Genomic DNA, 20,560 nt, shown 5'->3' on the forward strand with positions numbered 1-20,560 from the left:
GTTTCTTGGGCCTTCTCCAAAAAAGTTTTGAATATCTCCAAGGATGGAGATTCTATAAACTTTCTCAACAATTTTGGTGCTTAATCACTCCACTGTGAAAACATGGGGGTTTTCGTATTTCCAGTTGGAATTTATCTTGCTGCAACCTGATTGTGGACTCTTGTTCTTTTATTGTGCACAGCCACAAGGAGTCTGACTCAGTCTACTCTCTAATGGCTGTTTCAAGTAGTGAAAGACTGCAATTGAATCTGCTGTTGGCTGCCTTTTCCATTTGTACAAACCGTTCTCCTTCACCATCTGCTTATGTGCTCCAGGCCTCCATTTATCTTTATGGTCCTCTGCTGTCTTGTCTTCAGTTTGTCAGCCTCTCTTCTGGCCCAAAACTGGGTTAGACTTTGTTAATTATGATAAATGTTGAAATACTACTCTTTATTTGATACACAAATTTCATACTTGGTCATTTGCTAAGAGTGGTAAAGCTACAGCTAAGGTCATCCTTTATTGTAGGCTCCATGTTTTTAGGTGCTCTGATTTAATTTTTATTTATTTTAACTAAGAAAATAACTGAAATGCTTCATTCTAGTTTTTAAAGTGAATGACTTGGGAATTTTAATGGAACATTCTACAACCACTTTGCAGTAGCTATTCACAACAGAGGCACACCTTGAGGTTAAGATATCCTTCAGGTGGTTGAGAAATGCCATATACGGCATTTCTATGTGGAAATGGAAAATACTTACAGTCAGTTTACACAAACTAAAATAATCATTTAATAGAGATGAGGGAACTCTGCAAATATTGACCACTCTTTAACAGAAATTCTTAGTCCTGGTGCTTGCTTTTTATTTAAGCATGACCTGATTTGTAAATGTAAATTGATTCTAACCTTATTTTCAATGTGGGATGAGCTACAGAAAACTAAAATGGCTGTGTTTCTACTGTGATTTGAGCTTTTAAGACAGTAAGTGAGTTGAAGTATCATTATTTTAAGCCAAGAATACTTATGTTTCTACATTAGAGTATTTAGAAAAGAATGAGCTGGTCTTCTCATTGGTTCCTGGCCATAGGTAAGAATGGCCCATCAGAGGTTATCATTGCGGTTTGCCTCATTATTCTTTCCAATTTCCTAGATACTTACTCTAATACAACTGTTAAAGCAGTAAGTTCTTTACTGATCATGGTTTTCAAAGTACTGAAGAGCAGCTGACCTCTAAACCGACAAGAATACCTAGCTTATTTTGGAGAGTAGAGCTGTTGGACAAGGAACTGAAGTACAAGAACTGATGAAGATATACATGATTCCTGGGAAAACTACTCAGCATATATTTTGGTTAGGTCTTACTTTAAATATGTGTTTTAAAAACTAAGCCTAGTGTTCTACTTTTTCCTGCAGTGGAACAACTCTGGGACAGTCTCCATTAGGACAGATTCAGCTAACAATTCGTCATAGTTCACAAAGAAACAAACTGATTGTGGTAGTGCATTCCTGCAGGTGAGCATAAAATATCAATTTCTTTGTAAACTTTGTCATATCTTGACTTATCCTCTTAAATTGGTTGTCTGGATGATCTTTGTTATTTTAAAAATAACATGCTGATTGTAATTATGTGTAAAAATAAAACCATACAGAGCTACACTCAGAATCAGTAAAAACTTTGTTGAAGATTTTGGTGTGACTTTGTATTTGTCTACTATGCCTCTGTCAGACTTTAAATGAAAAGGGCATGTAGATTTTTATCAGCAGTGTCTGAAAGCTGTCTCTAAGAGACTGCATTTTTTGTGGAATGACAAAAACGCATAACTTTTTTGAAAGCCATATCTAAACTTTGAATTGGAATTTAAGAAACATTGTATTCCCACCTCTGCTGTCTGCTCACCATTTATCTGATCTTGTAGAAGTCACCGCTTGGCTTTTTTTTTAGTTTCTTTACCACTGCTTTTAACTAAGTGTTGTATCCCACACATCGTACTTTGTGCGGGATGTCCCACAACTGATTCATGTACTAATTTAAGCGATAGTAGTGTAGACACTTATATTCAGCAATGTCTCATTTATTTTCTAAGTGTTTTTCCCTGTTTTTCACTGGTCACAGAAATCTAATAGCGTTTTCAGAAGAAGGATCCGATCCATACGTGCGAATGTATTTATTGCCTGATAAGAGACGATCAGGAAGAAGAAAAACACATGTGTCAAAGAAGACATTAAACCCAGTGTTTGATCAAATGTATGTTCGAAACTATGTGTAGTAGTTTGATATCATGTAATTACAAAGCTGTCAAATCAAGGTTTCTCAGCTTACCTGAGTGGATGAGCTGTTGAAACTCCTAGTTGGCACCACCAGACTTGCTCATACTCTTCTGCTATAATAGCTCTTCCCATCCTTCTATTCCCTGTTACCACTGTAGCCCTTCTTACTCTGTTAACAGCCACTTCTCTCTTATTTTCTGCCCTATCCTATGTCACTTACCTCCCCTTTGTGCTGGTAGCTAAGCAACAGTGTGCACTCTTCTGGCAGGTGAGTGCCTTTTAGCTGGGCAATGCTGTTGGTATCCCTTCCTGCCAGGAAGCATGTCGATTCTGACAGGCCGATTGTCTGGCTGATAGGTGCTGCCTTCTCAGGAGGACGGGCCAGACATGCATGATCAAATTGCTCAGTCAATCTCCTTGGTGACACTTCTCAGCATCCAGGGAGTCAGGAAGTTTCCTCACAGGTTATATCCTTGCCCATAGGTTGGAAGCGGTGGAAGTTGTGCAACATTATGTTGCATAAAAATCCTTATCTTTGCACGCAGCTTTTTGATGGTAGTTTCCCTCACATGTGCAACCCTTCCTCCCTCACCCATCACTTATCAATAAAGAAGACCTTTCTCTACAGACAGAAACTTGGGGAAAACAACACTTCAGTCCATTCTGTCCAAGGGAAACCTGTAAATCATTAGTTAGAGGCTCTTGTAGGTTTTCCTGGTACTGCAGCGCTCTCCTGTTTATTCCAGGTAATATATCTGTTTTGCTGTGCCTTTCCAAGTAAAATGTATTGCTAAGTAATAAAGCTGTCTAAGAACTGTAGTGACAAATAATGTAGATTGTGGTATAATCTTGCCCTCGCTTTCTGTAAGTTTCAGATCTAGCAAACAAAATGTGTTCGTTCCTGAAAGCTGATAGGTTTCCTTGGTGTGCCAGGAAAGAAAAGGAGCTCTGGTTCTAGAGGACTGAGGATCAGTAAGGCTGACCAGTCTTTCCCTTTTGGAGAATAGTGATACTGAGCTGTCAAGATAGTAGGATTCCTCATTCTCTTCTCTGTAGAGTCATCGGTTGACCTTTTCTTTGTTTTGTTTTGTTTGGTGTGTGTTTGTTTTGTTTTACCAGTGGCTTTTAGAGACCAAAGGTAACAGAAGTCTCAAGCATTTGGTATTGAAATTGATCATAGTATTGAAGAAAAATTTTAGGCAAAACATTGGGATTTTTTCTTCATTTATCTCAGACCTCATTTTTTGTTTGGGGACGGGGATAGTTTGGTTATGATTTGAATTGTTGTTTAGCTGTAGGAACTGAACTTGGACTTTAGGTACAAAATTCTCTCTAAAGCATCACTTTGCCTGTCAGATTTGATTTCAGTGTTTCCCTGCCTGAAGTACAGAGAAGAACACTAGATGTTGCAGTGAAGAACAGTGGTGGTTTCTTGTCCAAAGATAAAGGGCTGCTTGGCAAAGTAAGTTGACAACAAACAAATTCTATTAATACAGCATGTTGTTATATAAGACTAAAATCCTCTTGTGATAGGAGCTTGTTAGTGTTGACTGAAGCACCTGCTTCAGGCACAAAGTTTTTAAAAATTATAGATGGCTTAGATGTCAAGCTTCAGTAAGGGAAGGAACAAACTGCAGAGACCGACATCAAAAGATGAGGCAGTAAGGTCTTCTAGAGAATAGTAATCGTAGAATCACAGAACGGTTTGGGTTGAAAGGGACCTCAAAGACCATCTAGTTCCAACCCCCCTGCCATCGGCAGGGACACCCTCCACTAGACCAGGTTGCCCAAAGCCCCATCCAGCCTGGCCTTGAACACTTCCAGGGATGGGGCCTCCACAGCTTCTCTGGGCAACCTGTGCCAGTGCCTCACCACCCTCACAGTAAGGAATTTCTTCCTAATATCTAATCTAAATCGACCCTCCTTCAGCTTAAACCCATTACCCCTTGTCTATCACTACAAGCTCTTGTAAACAGTCCCTCACACATGAGATTTGGAGCATGCAAAAAAAGAACAGTAATTTCCAACAGCCTTGCAAATTACCATGTTTGAGCTCTGTAAAGAGGAGGAAAGATAGCAGAATCATGGTCAGTTCATGGTGAATGGTGTTCTTAATTTTCCTTTTTACTAGGAAGGCTGTTAGCATCAACGTATCAGCTGATTGCCATTGTCAAGACATGCCATGTTCAGAATTTAAGCCTGTGCGGTGCTCTGGGACCGTATCACTAAAGGGTATAGATTTTTAGGTCAAAACCAGCAAGTTGAAACTTTACTACAAGTTGGGCAATTAGCTGTGATGACAAGGATGTAAAATACATTGTTTATTAATGGCATTACTTGTACCGTAGTTCATGGGATTGTCAGATTTGATCTTTAAAAGTCATAAAATGAAAGGCACACATAGTGCATTCATTGCTAATTTAACTTTCCACAGTTACTAATACCTCTGGCATCTGAAGAACTTGCTAAAGGCTGGACCCAGTGGTAAGTATAATATTTTCTTTATTAATCATAATAGTACATATTCATAACTGGTGTGTTAATAATGTAAAATGCTAAATGTAAAAAAAAAATTCCTTTGTTTTTTTCATTTTCAGGTATGATTTAACAGAAGATGGTACAAGGCCACATGGTGCAAGTTAGGCCCATGGATACCAGGAATCCCCCACGCATAATTTTGCCAACCTTTATATATTTTTAAAGTGTTGTTCTCACAGATGTACCAATATTATTTTTATAGCTTTACTGATTTAGTTCTTAGACACATCCCCAATAATTTTATAACACTTGGTCATTTTATGTAGACATAGCCTCTCTCATTGTTAAACTTTGTATTTTAATTTGCTAAACAATTGTATGTGTTACTGTAATGTGCAATAGTACAGTAAAGTAACCTTTTGTGTTTAAATAGATCTTTGACAGCTGTACCTATTAGAAAGTGAAAAGATTATGTTCTGCTGTTTCCTTGCCTTGTTTTATATCTCACCAAGATATACTGTACCATGTAAATATATACTATTTTTTTATAATTCTTTCATGCTGGTTCGAATTCAGAAGAAAATTAGATAAAGGATATAGATATTTTCTTCTAAATGCATGTTAATTTCTTCAGATGAATCTCTTTTGTCTTTGCAGCACAATGGTCTTAATCATTTTGTGATATTCTTCAAAAACAAATGGCAGAAAAACCATTTTTACTTTATTGTGTTTCTGGCCCAGTGTGGCTAGCTTAAAATGTACAAAACATTAACATTTTAATATTTATATATAAATGTATTATTGAAAAATCATGCTATAGAATATTATAAACAAAAATGAGAATTCTATAAATATTGTATAAATAGAGGATGAGGTCCATGAATCACAGTTTCTAAACCTGACTTTTCATTCAATGGAGTACACGTAACAAACAGTACAGCTTTACTATACAGGTTCACTTGGATTTTGTTATTTATTCCTAGACACATGACCTTTTGAAGGTATGAGGACATGGATTTTTCTGTATTATAAACAAAATCTCGAACCGCTTAGACCACTGTCCTTACTGCCACGTTTCACTGATGTGTAAGGTATACAAATCAGCTTGCAATGTAAGTTCATATAGTAGGCATATGTATGAGACATGTTGTTTTTATTACACAATACTGTGCTAAATAGTATATTATGCTATACCTTCTGTAATACTAAAGTGGAACATCAATCAATAGGTAAGAAAGTGTGAAGCCAAGTTGAAACTGACTGTCTTTACAGTTGCTTCATTGCTACTTAGTGTGTTTGGTGCATGAGAAAAATGCACTTCAGTGGTCCACGCAGGTTCCTTGTGAAATACCGGCATTCTCCTGAAGCATTGCCATAGTCTGCCGCAGGACTACAGCAGTGATACCATTAGCACAAACTGATAAAAGTAGACAGTTGGGAGTTGAAGCGAGAGTATCAGCCTAAACAGCTGAGCTCATAACTCTTAATTTTATGAATTCTGGGGAATTTTTTTGTATTCAGAACTGATTTTTCTTTTTCTGCTAAGTTTTCTCAGACTGTTATAAAAACATGCATTAAGAATCCAAGAGAACAGTTCAGCTCTTTCAGAGCCAACACCCTCATTCTTGGATAAGTATGCAATTAGACAGACAAAGTGTATTATTTAGCTAGGATTCTAGAATGATCTCTCAGCCAAGAAAGAATTTTAAAGCAGAATAACAAACTCCTGAAATTAGCTTTATTGTAAGATTACTGACAGAACCTTAATTCTAGATGTAGAATATGCCTACATGACTAGATGTACCAAAGTGCCTACCATAGATGTAGCTTTTTGTCTTTTTCAACTTTAAGAATGGACTCATTTCAGTTTGTCTAAGTTCAGTTTAACATGAACATTTGTCACGGATGAGTGTGACACGCACACATACACCTCTATATGGTGATGGCCTTCTTATTGCCACATTTTATACAAGATGATTTTAGCAAACAAATTTATGTTGTGAATTTTGCTGCTGTTACTTTCTGATGGACTGGGCAATAGAGAGAGGTTCTTTGTAAGAAAAGATTTCCATTTGAAGGCTTCACTCTATATTGGAATGTATGAGTATCTCTATATATACACACACACTCATTTCTTCATATAAAATGTAATATATAATTTTCTTTGCTAGTTCTCCATTAAAATGTTAAGAATGTAAAGACAGAGAATTATTGTTAATGCAATGAAAATGCAGAAAGCGAAAGCTGATCTAAATAAAGGAGGTCTAAGTGCAGCAGTTCAGCAGAATTATCTTTTGCCTTGGTTCAGCCCGAGGTAGAAGGACTTTTGCTGTACGTCCTGGCCCATGACTCCCCAGAGTTCGATCCACAGCCAACAGATGGGCTGTTAGACTGATTTGGTGCATCAAGTCTTGAGTGAAGTCTGGGGACAGATGTTAGAAGACTCTGCACTTAAACAAAAAAAAGTGCACATTTTGTTTTCCAGAGTCTTGGAGGAGGGGGGGGAAAAAGCTGTGTTTGGGTAAATGGGATATGATAGCATGAAGTGAATAACTGAATAAGTTTATAGGACAGGTTTCCAAAATAGCTCACAACCTAAAATTAAGGATAGGTTCTTAAGAGAGCCTTGTTCCCATTTAAAATTAAGAGATTGAATTGTCAATGTAATTCAGGAGCAGTAATTCCCATTGACTGTCATCAGCCCTGGATGTCAAACTCTTTAGAAATGTTCTCCTGAGTGAATTTGGATAAGAACATGACTGCCAAGATGAGATTGATTAGATGGTGGAAACAAACCTTTGTATCATAGTTACCAAATTCTGATTGTTCTGTCTATGTGGAAGTAGGAAGGCCGAATATAATTTTTCCTCTGGGCAAAAATTGCACCTCATTATCAAGTCAATGTATTCAATATCAACTGATAGCTTTTCATGTAGTTCTTGTTTATCTTGTGCCTTAAAATATGAACATATGAAGATGTTTAAGAAATGGCTAAAAATAAGCTTTGTTACCTGTATGTACCAACGTGTTCTCTTCTATTGAAACTGATTTTAGAATTACTCTGCTTCACTGACAAGAAAACCAGCTTAAATATAGCAGTGGTATAACCCAAACTCAAATCAGCATGTGTATCGCTTGGATTTGGATTAAAAGAATTTTCATTTTATGTCTTGAATCCTTTATCAGAGCTGCAGCAAATGGTGAGAGTTGAAATGAGAACAAAGGGTAATCAATTTTGTACAGATTGCCTTTTTTGCTCATGTAATTCTACATTATGATGCATGTATTTATTCAATAAATGGTTCATATGGAAGTCAGTCTGTTGCTTCCCTCTACCCATACACCCCCTTTTCCCCTCTTTTGCGTATCCCTGTCCTAATTAGTGATACAGCGAGGTGAATTTTTAAAATAGTCATGTGTGCTGACTGCTCTAACCTAAGTAACCTTGCTGTAAGGTGTGTAGGCAGATTTTGGGGTTTTACGTGAGAGAAAGCGGAGTGAGAAGTACAGGATACTCTACTGGGGAATTCCTTGCTTGTTGGTTTGGAACAGATTCACACATAAGAATTAGTAGGTCCTTTGTTCAACTTCAGTGTCTAAATTTTTTTTCTCTGAAAATGAATAATTGAACAAATTGTCACGATTCTAGTACTTACTCTTCAATTGTCATGAATGATGTTTTCAAAAGGACCTAGAACTGCATGTAATTGCCTTAGATTTAGAACCAGCAGATTTTCATGTGTGGCAATCTTTCCTGTACTTGCACCTGCTTGCTAAGGCAGATATCGCTAGAAACAACTATGTACTGCATAAATAAGAAAAGGGGTATCGGATCCTCTATCTACTACAGAAAAACAACCATAGAAATTATGCTGTTTGCATTAGACACTATTTTTCAATTATTTATAATCTCATAATTAATTATGATACCTCTTCCCTTAAACAGCTGCAGCTTGTCTGAATTTCTAATAGTCAGTTTTCATCAGGCATAAATTAAAGCCGCAGAAGTTCATCACCCAGTCGCTATCACATTTAGAAGGGACCCCACTGGATGATTTTATTGATACTAACTACAAAGTTATGTTCAGGTGTTTGGGTTTTGTTTTTTTTCCTTTTTTAGGGGAATATCCTTATGTTCCTTTTTTTAGGGGAACAAAGGGCTTCTGCTAATCCATAGGAAGGCAGCTAAAGCCAAGTAAGAGCATGCCTCTGTTCCTAGCTCCCTCATGGCAAGGTGTTTCTGGATGGCATGCTCCCTGGCACCACCTGTGCTGATCAGGTGGCTGTGTTTTCCAGACTTGGATCAACATCAAACCTTCCAGTCAGTCCTGCAAGACAGGTGGTAACTGGATCAGCACCTGCAACAGAATGCTGCCAAGGAATTCACAAAATTTTGTTAGAGAGCAGAAATAATTGTGTAAGACACCAGATGGATTGAGTATTGAGTTGATGGGCTCATCCAAGCCTAGACTTACTAGTATTTGCTGGACTGTTTAAACTGTTTGGAGCCATCATTTAATTCATCCAGTCTCCACCTAAGATCAGTGTTTGCCAATACAGTTACCAACACGGTTAGTTCAGGTATTTTGTCAGCTAAGAATACAAAATTGGTTTCTGATGAGGTTTCTGTTTTAATCAGTATAATTATTTATGTTCTCCCTCAAACAAACTGAATGTTGGATGGTGCCTTTGATATTTGGTGGAAAGAACCAAAACTTCAGATGGTCCCAGACCTATTTATGGCCGTAGCTGGTTGCTGAAGGAGTCTGTTTAATCACAAATAGTGTTTTTATACATCTTAACAAAGTAACTTTGTCATTGTAGGCTCTCCCACTGATTGTTAATGCTGTCAGGCTCTCAACAATGTTCTCAGCCACCTTCTGAAATATGTTATTTGAAAAATGCAAAGCGGCTCAAGTAAAAAAATCCACTTGTATTTCTTGCAGTGTTAGGCAGTGAATTTAGCTGCCAGATTAGATGGCAGCTCTGGGAGAAAAGCTCTCTAATCTGTATTCATGTGCTAGATGTGATGCTCTCTGTTCTCACCGTCTGCAGGGCATATTGCTTGCCAGTCACCTACAGAGGAATCCAATTTGAGCAGACTACTGCATATCCATTTCCTCCACTGCTCCCCAAGTGAAGTCAGCCTGGCTTCCCCCGTTGTTTCTTCGAGTCCTCAGTGGCCGTAAATTTATTGCAAAGGAATTAAAGGCTCGTAGTGACCATTTGTCCCTTTAAGATCCATACAGAAACAGGTTCAAGGACAAAGCTAGTCAAGATTCCCTTTCCTGCCTGGGCTGTGGTAGGGGTGGTTCTTGGATTGGGGTGGTTCTTGGATTGGGGTGGTTCTTGGCTCAGGGACAGCGAGGTCCTTTCCTGCTGGGACTTGAAAATCCAACTGCCCTCAGAGCTGGGTGTGTACCACCTCGGCCTGGCTGCGAGAAATTACATACAGAAGAAAGTTGTGAAGTCCCAGCACCCTGGCCGTCCTGTGAGTTCATCCATCAGGTGCGTGGTAAGAATCTGTTGTGGCACTGATGATCAACTGTATTTATTCATTTTCTAAGCACAGTAGTTCCGTTTGGCAGGAGGTTGAACTGGATGACCTGCTGAGGTCCCTCTCAACCTGAAGTCTTCCATGACTCTCGAGTGCATTTTTTAATGCTAAAATAAGATCAATAAACGTACTGGAGCTCTTGGGCCCGTGCAGTAGGTCCTCCTGGGCGTTTTGCTGCCTGACCCCAAGTTCTTGGAGACAGGCATGTAGCAACTCCAGCTGAGAGAAAAAAGGGGGCACATAGCAGGAAGATGCAAGCTTTCTTCACTCAGGCTGCAAAAATTGTGTAGTGATTAAAAATACAACTTGAGTTGCAATGTAGCTAATGCTAGCAAAGTGTCTGTAGGTACTCAGTGAAGGTCATTAATTTTACTGGATAACTGGGATGAGATCCGTGAAACAAAAAACTGGTGCACACGTTGAATGGTGGTTGTTTCCAGCATGGAATTTCAAATAAGGTTTTTTATTCTTCAGCTTAACACAAGCTAATGTGTTATTCTACAAACTCTCAGAGACTGACAACTGGAGCTTACCAAGCATTGCACAAAGATTAATAAAAAAATATTCTGCCAGACAGTTCCATGTAGACTTCAACTGATAGACTGACGTCCCTAACGTATTTTGCGTGGGTTTTTCCATTGCTATCTGGAACTTTGGTTCATGTTACCATGTTGCGATGTTTTCAACCTAGAATTGATAAGACCCTTTACCCATTTTTGCATGAATAGTGAAATGTTCTCTGAGCTACAGTAAATCTGATAACCACCGAATGGGTGCTCTATTGTAACTTTCAGCTGGATAAATTTGATGATCTGTGACAAGAGGATCCAAATGGAGAACTCTGATTGTCTCTGGACTTGTCCTTCATACAGGTGATGAAAATTAAATTAAAAGTAATGAAAAGGCGTTAATGGAAATCACTGGTCGTGACTCGTAGAATGGTATTTGTAGCCATGCTCGTTCTTTGTGTTTTAAATCATTAATTAATGTGCATGTAAAATAAGTTGGAGGTTTAATGTATTTAAGATGAGCTTTCTGAAAAGAGGTGTAAATCTTAGAGTTTAAGGCAATTTTGTTCTAGGTAATTTTTTCTTATTTATTTACTATGCTTTTTCAAGTTGAGATTACTGGAAATGTAAAAAAAGCTTCATTTTTAGTATTTTTATAAAGCTTTTTAGTTTCACTTGTCTTTCACAGTAAGACTTCTTGGATTTACGCTCATTGCTGCACAATTTTTGTTTTCTGAAGACACCATTATATTCCACTAGATGGTAGTGCAGACCTGATTCTGAAAAGCCTTTTTTTGCTGCCTGTGCACTTCGTTTCTTGTACAAAAATGAAGCGGTCAGGAGTCCAGGCATCTGTGGGAGTGGAGCCTGAAGTCATCCTAGCTTAACAGCAGTGGAAAACGGGCACGGTCCCTACCACACTCTGCTCTCCCTCTTTGCTCTGAGGCATGGGTGATACTGAAAGAATCAAGTTTCATAATGGGAGTTAATAATATTGGGATTCAATTTGCCACAATATTTTTGTAAAAGCTTCTAGTTGTGAGGCACTGGGGAAAGAAAATGACTGGTCCATGATTTGAGGAAAAGCGAAACTTCTCCTGGAAGATTAAGGTTCTAAGTTCACCATAATTGTCTCTGTCAGCAATTTGCATAGCGTTTCGTGCCTAGGCAATTAGAGTTGATTATAGAACTCCCTTGAGGAGCTGACACAACTAGAAATTGCAAAAACTTGAAATTAATCAGAGGCAGGCAGGAGTGAAATTGCAGTTTAAGACATGGCGAAAGGCCTTGACCAGCACATTTGAAACATCATCATGCTTTAAGTATTCATTTTTACTGTTGGCTCAAGCATGAGGCTAGAAACTCAGGATATCAAACAGTGAAAACCATCATGGAGCTGTACAATAAACACAGCGGGGAGAGGAGGCAAAGATCAAATCCTACTTAAAAAAATATCTTACAAAACACTTTTCCTTTGTTTAAGGACACAATCAGAAAATATTTGCCAAATCACATCGTCACAAGGTCAAACTGCCTGGTGCGCAGAAGAGGAACAATTCACAGGTATGTCTGAACGAGTGAACTTGTGAGCACTTCCAGGTGCCTGACTCCAGCCGCATCCCCCAGCCTGGCACTGCACAGAGCAGGCACTACACCGAGCAGGCAGTGCACTTGTGCAGGTCCCCACTTGTCGGTTTTGCATGCAGGAAGCTGGATGTGCAGCCTGTAAGAAAAGTGCGATGGGCTTGCGTTAGGTTCCTGCTCTGGATCAGGAACACGGGGAACAGCCGTGTCTCAGCCTTGACAGAGCCAACACTGATGTGAGAGACAAGTAAACACTGGTATATTCTCCAACCAGTGTCAAGTACTTTGTGGTGTGTTTGTGTACGCACGTACATACACATAGACATACGTGTATATATATAAAAAACCTAATATGGAGGAGCAAATCACACCCATTCTGATATTTATACAGTATTTTCATGTTTCATACTAGACAGATGGAACAGAGATGGTGTCATATCTACATGATGCATGTCTATCACAATGAAACCTCTAAGAGCACTTGTAAAATTAGTAACAACAGTGTTTTTGTACTTTAGAAACAATTCTCTGTCCATAAAGACTAGAATGAGAGCTGAAGGGAGACAGAACAATTACAAGACCTGTAAATCTCTAATAATTCAGAATATTAAATTTAATAGGGTTAAAGTAATCTAGACATGGCAGATGTAACTGGACTGTTTTACATCTGAAAGAAATTAACTAACAAAATAGTATTATACATTTCCTCATCGCTACACAATATTCTGAAAGATGTTAATGACTTTATACTGGAAAATGTTTGCCGTAGTTATCACCAAAAGTGATACTCCTTATATTTACAGTGGGATGGATTTAGCTATGCAAATATTGTTATTGTGATTTCTTTCTCTGAGTGTTTTATAGCATTTCAGAAATTTTTCAATTTTCATGGTACTAATAGTTAGCAGAGTAAAATTTCTGTGATTTATAACACTGCCTGTAAGGAAAGAGGGATAACTGTAAGAGCATAATCATAAAGCAAATAATAAGAAATATCTATTTTATAATTAAGCACAATAATACAACAAAATAAAACTGCACTGTTTTCACGCCTTAAATTCACCCTGGTGTGGCTGAGCTGCAGGACACCCAGCAATAGCGGCAAACTCCCACGGGGCGGCAGTTCAGTACTTTGACAGCACCTACAGCGACTCCAGGGAGTGGCTCTTCAGAAAAGCTTTTGCATTCCCTCTGCACATTTTATTTCCTTATTTTTGTTTGAGTTAACAAGGATCATTTTTTTTTTCTTCTGTAGTGAATGGGTTTTTTTTCCTATTTAATCTCTTAAACTCGAAAATTGTTCCGTGTTAATATTAATAATTTAAGGGAAATAAGCAGTTTCACGGTCTAATCACACCAACCATTGAAAACTGACAGTTGCCTCTGAATAAAGGATGGCATGATTGGCAGTATTACCTTCCGGCAAGGGGAGATCTGGAGAAGTGGAATAGTGTGAAACTTCATCTCTCTCTCCCATGCTGTTCGGATTATTTATCAAAGCATGTGAAAATGAAAAAAAATCAAGGGAAATGAATGCATGTAAATTATTAACAGCCTGCCTCAGAGGATGAGCAGATTTCATGGATACTGTATTAACTGTAACAAATTTTATTATAAATTCAAATAAATAGAAATAGGAGTAACAATTCTAATGTGTTAGGAGATAATGTGTACAAGCACCTCATCAGAAACTATTATCTAGAAAATAACATTGTAAATATGAAAAAAAAAAGTCAAGAAAGCATCTGACATTCAGGGAATTACTTGTTTATTTTTTTACAAGTATTTATAATGTTGAATCACATAGGTTAAAATAGAATACTTGCTATAGTCCAAACCATGATATTCTTGTGAGAGACATTTGTAATTGAGATCTCTTATACAGGCCACCAATAAGAATAAAGACTAGTTTATGAAGCGGTAGCACAAAAGCAAATCTTTATTTGCTGTTGCTCAGCAACCATCTGTGGAAGGACCATTTTTCATTTTTGCCTTAACTTGACTTGACAGGAAAATGATAATAAATATGAGATTATTATCACAGGGTATAGATTATTTTGAACAGATGAACAGATATGTCAAAAAGAGGCATGTAATTTGGTGCTCTTGAAAGGGAGAACATTAGAGAAACTGAAAATAGAGTTGTAGCTTCATTACTAGCTTGCAGTTCAGGCACAATTCTTGAAAAAACCTACAAAACACTATTCTGCCCCTCTGGTTTCTCTATGTGGTCCTTTAAAATGAATCATTTGGTGTTATTCAGTCTGTTGTTATCCGTGTCAACTTCTAGTTTCAACACTATGAAAAAATCATTCTGTGGTTGCTATGCAACACAAATTATAAGCTAAAATATGTTTTAGTTCGTTTGCTAAATGGATATGTGCCCGACTAAATAAACAGTAACCAGGTGACTAATGTAGGGTCTAATTAAAAGACTAATCAAGGTATTAATGAAATATGCAGTCCATGCAAGACATAAATAAATCCATCAGTTTGGATCTAAAATGGCAACGATTTTTAATATATGCAGAAAGGAGAGACGTTATCACAATGTATAAATGTCAGTCTTCCTACTTTTTTTATTTGCTCTTACTATTCTACAAGTATGACGACAGCTCATACAAGTTATTTCAAGCAAACTGTACCACAGGCTTCTTGCACTTAGCTGCATACCTAACCTAAGAAATAAAGTCAGGTCCATAGGAGCTGAAACAACCCTAATTCTTCATCCTTCTTTACCGTACAGAGGCAAAATGCTCCCTTCTTTTGGTAAGTCTGCTTCTGGAAGTCAGTGTGGGGATTAAGGTTGGAGGACAGATGCTATTTCAAGTGACTGTCCAGGGATCCGTCTGTCCTGGGACCTTCCTCTGTGGTTGCCAGTTAGTGGATGTTGGTAATTTGCTGGATTGCCCTTTCCACGCCTCAAAGGAGACAGGCCTTTGTCTAGATGGAAATATGATGTGGGGAGGTAAGTGTGTTTGGCTTCAGGTGCAGACAAGGAGTGGCAGCAAACTGCTGGTGTGCAGTTACATTGCTCAAGAAGATGAGGTTTTGGCTGCTCACTCCTCCTGCCATGTTGTCCCTGCCTTGGGTACGCATCCATCTCAATTATAACTTGTAAGTAATGTAACCCATTCTCCTACAGTGCCTACAGTACTTTGTATCTGGCACATATTTGTTTTAAAATCTAGTTATTTCAGAAGTTTCACTTGCACTCAGCTGATGATTCAGGAATTGAAAGAGTTTGTGTCTTTCAGTAACATTATTCATCTGTTATGTGCAATTTTTAAGCAATACAGAATAGCATTGATTATATGGGCTAAGCATATAATAAACTTTTTCATCCTATAGTCTTGAAACTGTATAAAAACCTGGTAAATAGTTTACTCAAAAACTTTAAAAAATAAACCAGGAAAAGTTGGTAAGTCAAATATATATGGCAGAAAATGTGACAAGTCTTAATTTTGAATATAAACTAATACTTTGAGAGGTAGGATGGTGAAAGAAGATTCTACGTTAAAAATGAAAATATTAGCAAAAGATATAAAAACTACTTTGAAAAGTAGTGAATTTTTACATATAATATTAAAGAAAATCTGAATTACATCATGCTTTTAAAAATTACAATCCATAAAGGTCCAATCAGATGTGAGAACTTTTATGGAAATTATTGCTGGCTTGTGCTTGTTTGCATACTGCTCTCACAGACTAAAAGTAAACGCTTTCAGTCAAGCACCTACCTCTTCTCAACAGCCAACAACACTGAGAAATACTGAGAAATATTATGCTACCACAAATGCAAAATTTAAAGATATAAATTAAGCCCTTAACAAGACATATTTACTGGTTTTGGTTTGTAGAATAGCTCAAATAAATTACATAATCTGAAAGCTGATTATGCTTAATTCAAGGAATTGAGTCCAACTATTTCCAAACACTGCAAAAGAAGTTTGAGAAGAAAAAAAAGCAGCTATTTCTTGATATATTAAAAAATCCAGAGTTATCAAAGTGTAAATATCATCTGGCTCCATAGTCTCCTGAGAGTTCTGGTTGAGTAGCCTGTTTAGAGCTTCATTGCTTTGGATGAAGAGTGTGTAATGCATGTACCATTCACCATAAGGATTAAACGCATAGCTGTCAATACTACAACAATAACATTCTTGAAGAAAAAAAAGTCACCAGTGTAATCAAATGGATGATGCAGGCTTTGTAAGCTAGCAGAAATGTTTTTCTAAGAATGAATTTCCACATTACCCGAGATCCATGGAAGAAGGCATACTGTTTCTTAAGCCTACACATGAATTAACCTAAACATGTCTTCTCCCTGTTGGACAGCACTGAGACTTAAGAGAGCTACAGAAAGGTAACAGTAAGCTGGTACGTAGATTTACTGTCAGCCACCTGTGGGTAACTTCCTCCAGGGAAAGATGTGTAAGCAAGCCGGCCTTCGTTATAAGGTGAAAGCAGCAGGGAATCATTTCAGCGTAGCCAGATCTAAACCCGAGAACTCCTCACTAACGCCTGGGCTGCCGCTGCCCAGACGCGCCCGTTATTGGGCCTGTCCCCTCTAGGGAGATTTACTACCTAGCCTGTCTCCTCCATCCCAACTCCGCCGGTCCTTCTGCCACGCAGGCAGCGGCACCGTGTCCTTCCTCCCCCTCCTCCATGAACGGTGGCCTGGGGACGGGGATAGCGGCGGCCGCGCCTGGAGGTAGCAGCGAGGAACCAAAACTCACCCAGGCATACAGGCGGCACCTGACTGAAAACAACTCTCCGCTTCCAACAAGCGCGAACGCCCCACTCAGGCAAGCACAAAACGGCGAAAACGTAGATTTTGAACACAGCCCCGTGCCGGGGCGCCACACGCCGGGTTCGCAGAGCCCCGGGGGGGGGGAGGGGGGGTACCGCCTCCGCACCGGGCCCCGCCCGCTAACTGCCACGCGCGGCGGGCGGGGCCAGCCCTGCGGCGCGCACCGGGGAGGGGTCAGGAGCCGAACTCTCGCGAGACGGGAGCTCCGTGCCTCTCGCGCGCCCGCCCGCCCGCGTTCAACGGCCGCCGCGGGAGAATTCGAAAGCGCTGGTAGCGCGCGCGCGCGCGGCGGCGGGCTGAGGTCTCTCCTCAGCGCCGCGTCAACGAGTGTGGGCAGCGGGGCTCCGGCCGGGCAGCGGCGCTCGGGGGTGCTGTCCCGTCCGAGCCGCACCCGGGGCTGGCGCCTCTTTCGGCGGCGGGCATTGGTATGGGCGGTTTTTTCCGTGGTCAGTGCTACTGAGAGGCTCAGGCTCTTCTCCTGCGTGTCAGTACGGGCCATCGCCGGGTTTGTTTCCCTCCTGTGCAGGCAGCTCCGCGTCGTTGGAAACGTAACCCGTAGATCCATGAGGATTTCTTTCTGAGGAAGCGCTAAGTAAGCGGCCCGTCGGTCTTCCCACTTCCTTTTCTGCCGGCGGCGTACGGCGGCCTGTGGGGCCGTGCCGCGGGGCTGGCGGTAGCCCGGCAAGGGCCAGCCGCTGGCTGCTCCGGGACTGTTCCTGGCTCGGCACCCGCCCCGTTCCGTGCTAGGGCTTCACGCACGGTAAAGGCGATGTAAGGCAGTCTCCCAGCTGGTAGGGATGGGTAAAGTACGTCGGGGATCACCTAAGGTGGAAGGAATGCTTAGGTGCGTAAATTAAGCTCTTGGTGTCAAAAAGTGGCCTTGCCATTTTCCCAGTCTTCGCTTGACAAGAGAGAAAATGAGAGAATATTTTACTGCCCGTCAGTACTTCTCATTTAAGTAAATGCTCTCGTTGGGAATGATGGCTAGCTAAATAGGGCGTATGTGCTGGATGTACTTTTTTAAAGTTCTTTTTCAAAATAGAAGTATCCATTAAAAACTTCTGGTTTAAGACTTGTTTAGTTAAAAAAAAGAGCTAAGAAGAAAGCATGCAAATACTGCAGCCTCATGCTGTTATGAATCTAAATGCTGATTCAGATAATTGTAAAGTATTTTGGAGGAGGAAACATCTTTTATGTGTAATTGTGTAGATGAAGAATGCAAGTTCATATGTTCTAGGCTAAAAATGATCTTATTTTGAGATACAGTACTTTAATGCTTTGTTTTGTTTATAAAGCAAGGAAAAACAAGACCACAATGAAACGTGAAGCATTTCTACAAGTTGTGTCTAAGGAGTCAATTGAAGACTTCTTGCGTTATACTCAGAATCCTGTAAGTAAGCCATGATACACCTGCATGACTAACAATATCTTTAGTTTGTTATCAGTGCAGAATTTTGTAACACAGGGACAGAAGCTATTTCTCTGATACCTGCACATGTGATAGGATAATTGTTGTAGAAAATAAGGTCAAGTGGCACTTAGTGGAACACAGCTGGAAAGGTTGTAAAATCTGAAATTTTCCTATTTATAAACAAAATAATTTTGTAACACTTGGTTGTTGCATATACAGTTTACATTTTTTTAAAAATGACTGTTTAGTGCCGTGGTAACACTTAAAAAAAAAAAAAGTACTCATTTGATGTTGATGAAGCATTTTTTTTTAAGTTTTAACTTACGAAAGAGTTTATTGCTGTGTAATGAATGTGAGCTAATATACAAACATAGCAGAGACATGTTTCGCCAGTATTTGTTCATTTGATGGTTTAGGTTGTCCACTTATTATTTAGTCTATGTGTAAGTCCAACCATTAACCTAACACTGCCAAGTCCACCACTAAACCACGTGCCTAAGCACCACATAGAAGCCTTTTAAATACCTCTAGGGATGGTGATTCAACGACTTCCCTGGGCAGCCTGTTCCAGTGCTTAACCCTTTTGCTGAAGAAATTTTTCCTAACGTCCAATCTAAACCTCCTCTGGCAGAACTTGAGGCCATTTCCTCTTGTCCTACTGCTTGTTACTTGGGAGAAGAGACCAACACCCACCTGGCTACAACCTCCTTTCAGGTGGTTGTAGAGACTGATAAGGTCTCCCCTCAGCCTCCTTTTCTCCAGGTTAACCAACCCCAGTTCCCTCAGCTGCTCCTCATCAGACTTGTGCTCTCCACTCTTCACCAGTTTCGTTGCCCTTCTTGGGACATGTTCCAGCACCTCAACGTCCTTTTTGTAGTGAGAGGACCCAAATGGAACACAGTACTCAAGGTGCGGCCTCACCAGTGCCGAGTACAGGGGGACAATCATTTCCCTAAAAGCGGGAGGAACAACAAAACAAATCCACTGAAATCTACTAATTAAAAGTTCATTCTCATGTTGTGTATAGGATATTGCATAGTAATCAGAAGTAATAATTTGCATTGTGGTGTTTTCCACTAAGCTTCAATTTGTCTGGTATTAAAATATACACAATTTCTCCTCAATGTCTTTTGCTAGTTTTAATAAATGATATTGTCAGGTTAGTATCTTAAGCTTTCTAATCAGTATTTTCCTGCTATTACCTGCATGAGCTAATTAACTGATGTAGCAGATGTATTAAACGTATGATTTTTGTGATAGAGTTTGTGTTCTATGTAATAAGTTTAGAAATGTTTGTGTCTCAAACATCATTGAATCTCTTTTTCCAAGAAATTTGCTAGTTTTTTCATTTGCACTCCTGTATGTAATTATAGATGACAACTCTATTAACGGATTGCCTTTTGAAGTTTCCTTCCCTTTTTTCCCCAAATCTAAACACTTTAACAAGCAACTAGGATAACATACAGTACTTGCAGTGTTTCCTTTTAGATTAATTTGGTCATGTTTTTTCTGCCATCTTCATGCAGTAATCTATCTTAACATGTCTTGGTCTATTTGGACTAAAAATTGTTTTTTCGTCCTTTTATTTTTCATCACCAATTCACAAGAGTTGAGTGGCAACAGTTTTCAACTGTTGCCAATATCTCTGGAAACTGTGTATCACCGCCTATAATGAGTATATTGATTAAAACTGTCTTCATACTTTCATAGCATAAGAGGACATGAATATCCTGATTACTTTTTGATTGTCTAAGAGACCTGAGTTATTAATTTCATTTTGAAACCTTCAGTGGTGGAGGGTGTTTGACCATCTTATCTTAGGATAAGGATCCTCATGTTGGGATCTCCCTTGAATAATTCTTGACTGCTTTTCTGGAGGAAGCTGTGGTAGTGTATTCTGTCCTTTAGAACTGGATGTATAAATGTAGAAAGAAGAGGAAAGTATGATTAGAGCCTCGCTGCT

General features: G+C 39.3%; 2 protein-coding genes across 4 annotated transcripts in view; both read left to right on the top strand.

The window, feature by feature from the left end:
- ESYT2 (extended synaptotagmin 2) overlaps window positions 1-8,039 on the top strand; it is an 85,880-nt gene extending 77,841 nt beyond the window's left edge. For both annotated transcript variants that reach the window (XM_075746616.1, XM_075746617.1), the window contains 5 exons: window positions 1,394-1,492; window positions 2,094-2,225; window positions 3,605-3,710; window positions 4,683-4,732; window positions 4,846-8,039. In XM_075746616.1, coding sequence (XP_075602731.1) covers window positions 1,394-1,492; window positions 2,094-2,225; window positions 3,605-3,710; window positions 4,683-4,732; window positions 4,846-4,891 — 433 coding nt within the window. In that variant the 3' untranslated portion in view covers window positions 4,892-8,039. The remainder of the gene's footprint in view (window positions 1-1,393; window positions 1,493-2,093; window positions 2,226-3,604; window positions 3,711-4,682; window positions 4,733-4,845) is intronic.
- A 9,340-nt stretch (window positions 8,040-17,379) lies between these two features.
- NCAPG2 (non-SMC condensin II complex subunit G2) overlaps window positions 17,380-20,560 on the top strand; it is a 50,777-nt gene continuing 47,596 nt past the window's right edge. The window contains exons 1-2 of one of the 2 annotated variants that reach the window (XM_075746619.1): window positions 17,380-17,778; window positions 18,482-18,576. In XM_075746619.1, the coding sequence (XP_075602734.1) occupies window positions 18,502-18,576 (75 nt within the window). In that variant the 5' untranslated portion in view covers window positions 17,380-17,778; window positions 18,482-18,501. The remainder of the gene's footprint in view (window positions 17,779-18,481; window positions 18,577-20,560) is intronic. The other variant, XM_075746620.1, reaches the window with a different exon arrangement.

Source organism: Balearica regulorum, chromosome 2 (assembly GCF_011004875.1).
Source record: "Balearica regulorum gibbericeps isolate bBalReg1 chromosome 2, bBalReg1.pri, whole genome shotgun sequence".
NCBI classification, from domain to species: Eukaryota; Metazoa; Chordata; class Aves; order Gruiformes; family Gruidae; genus Balearica; species Balearica regulorum.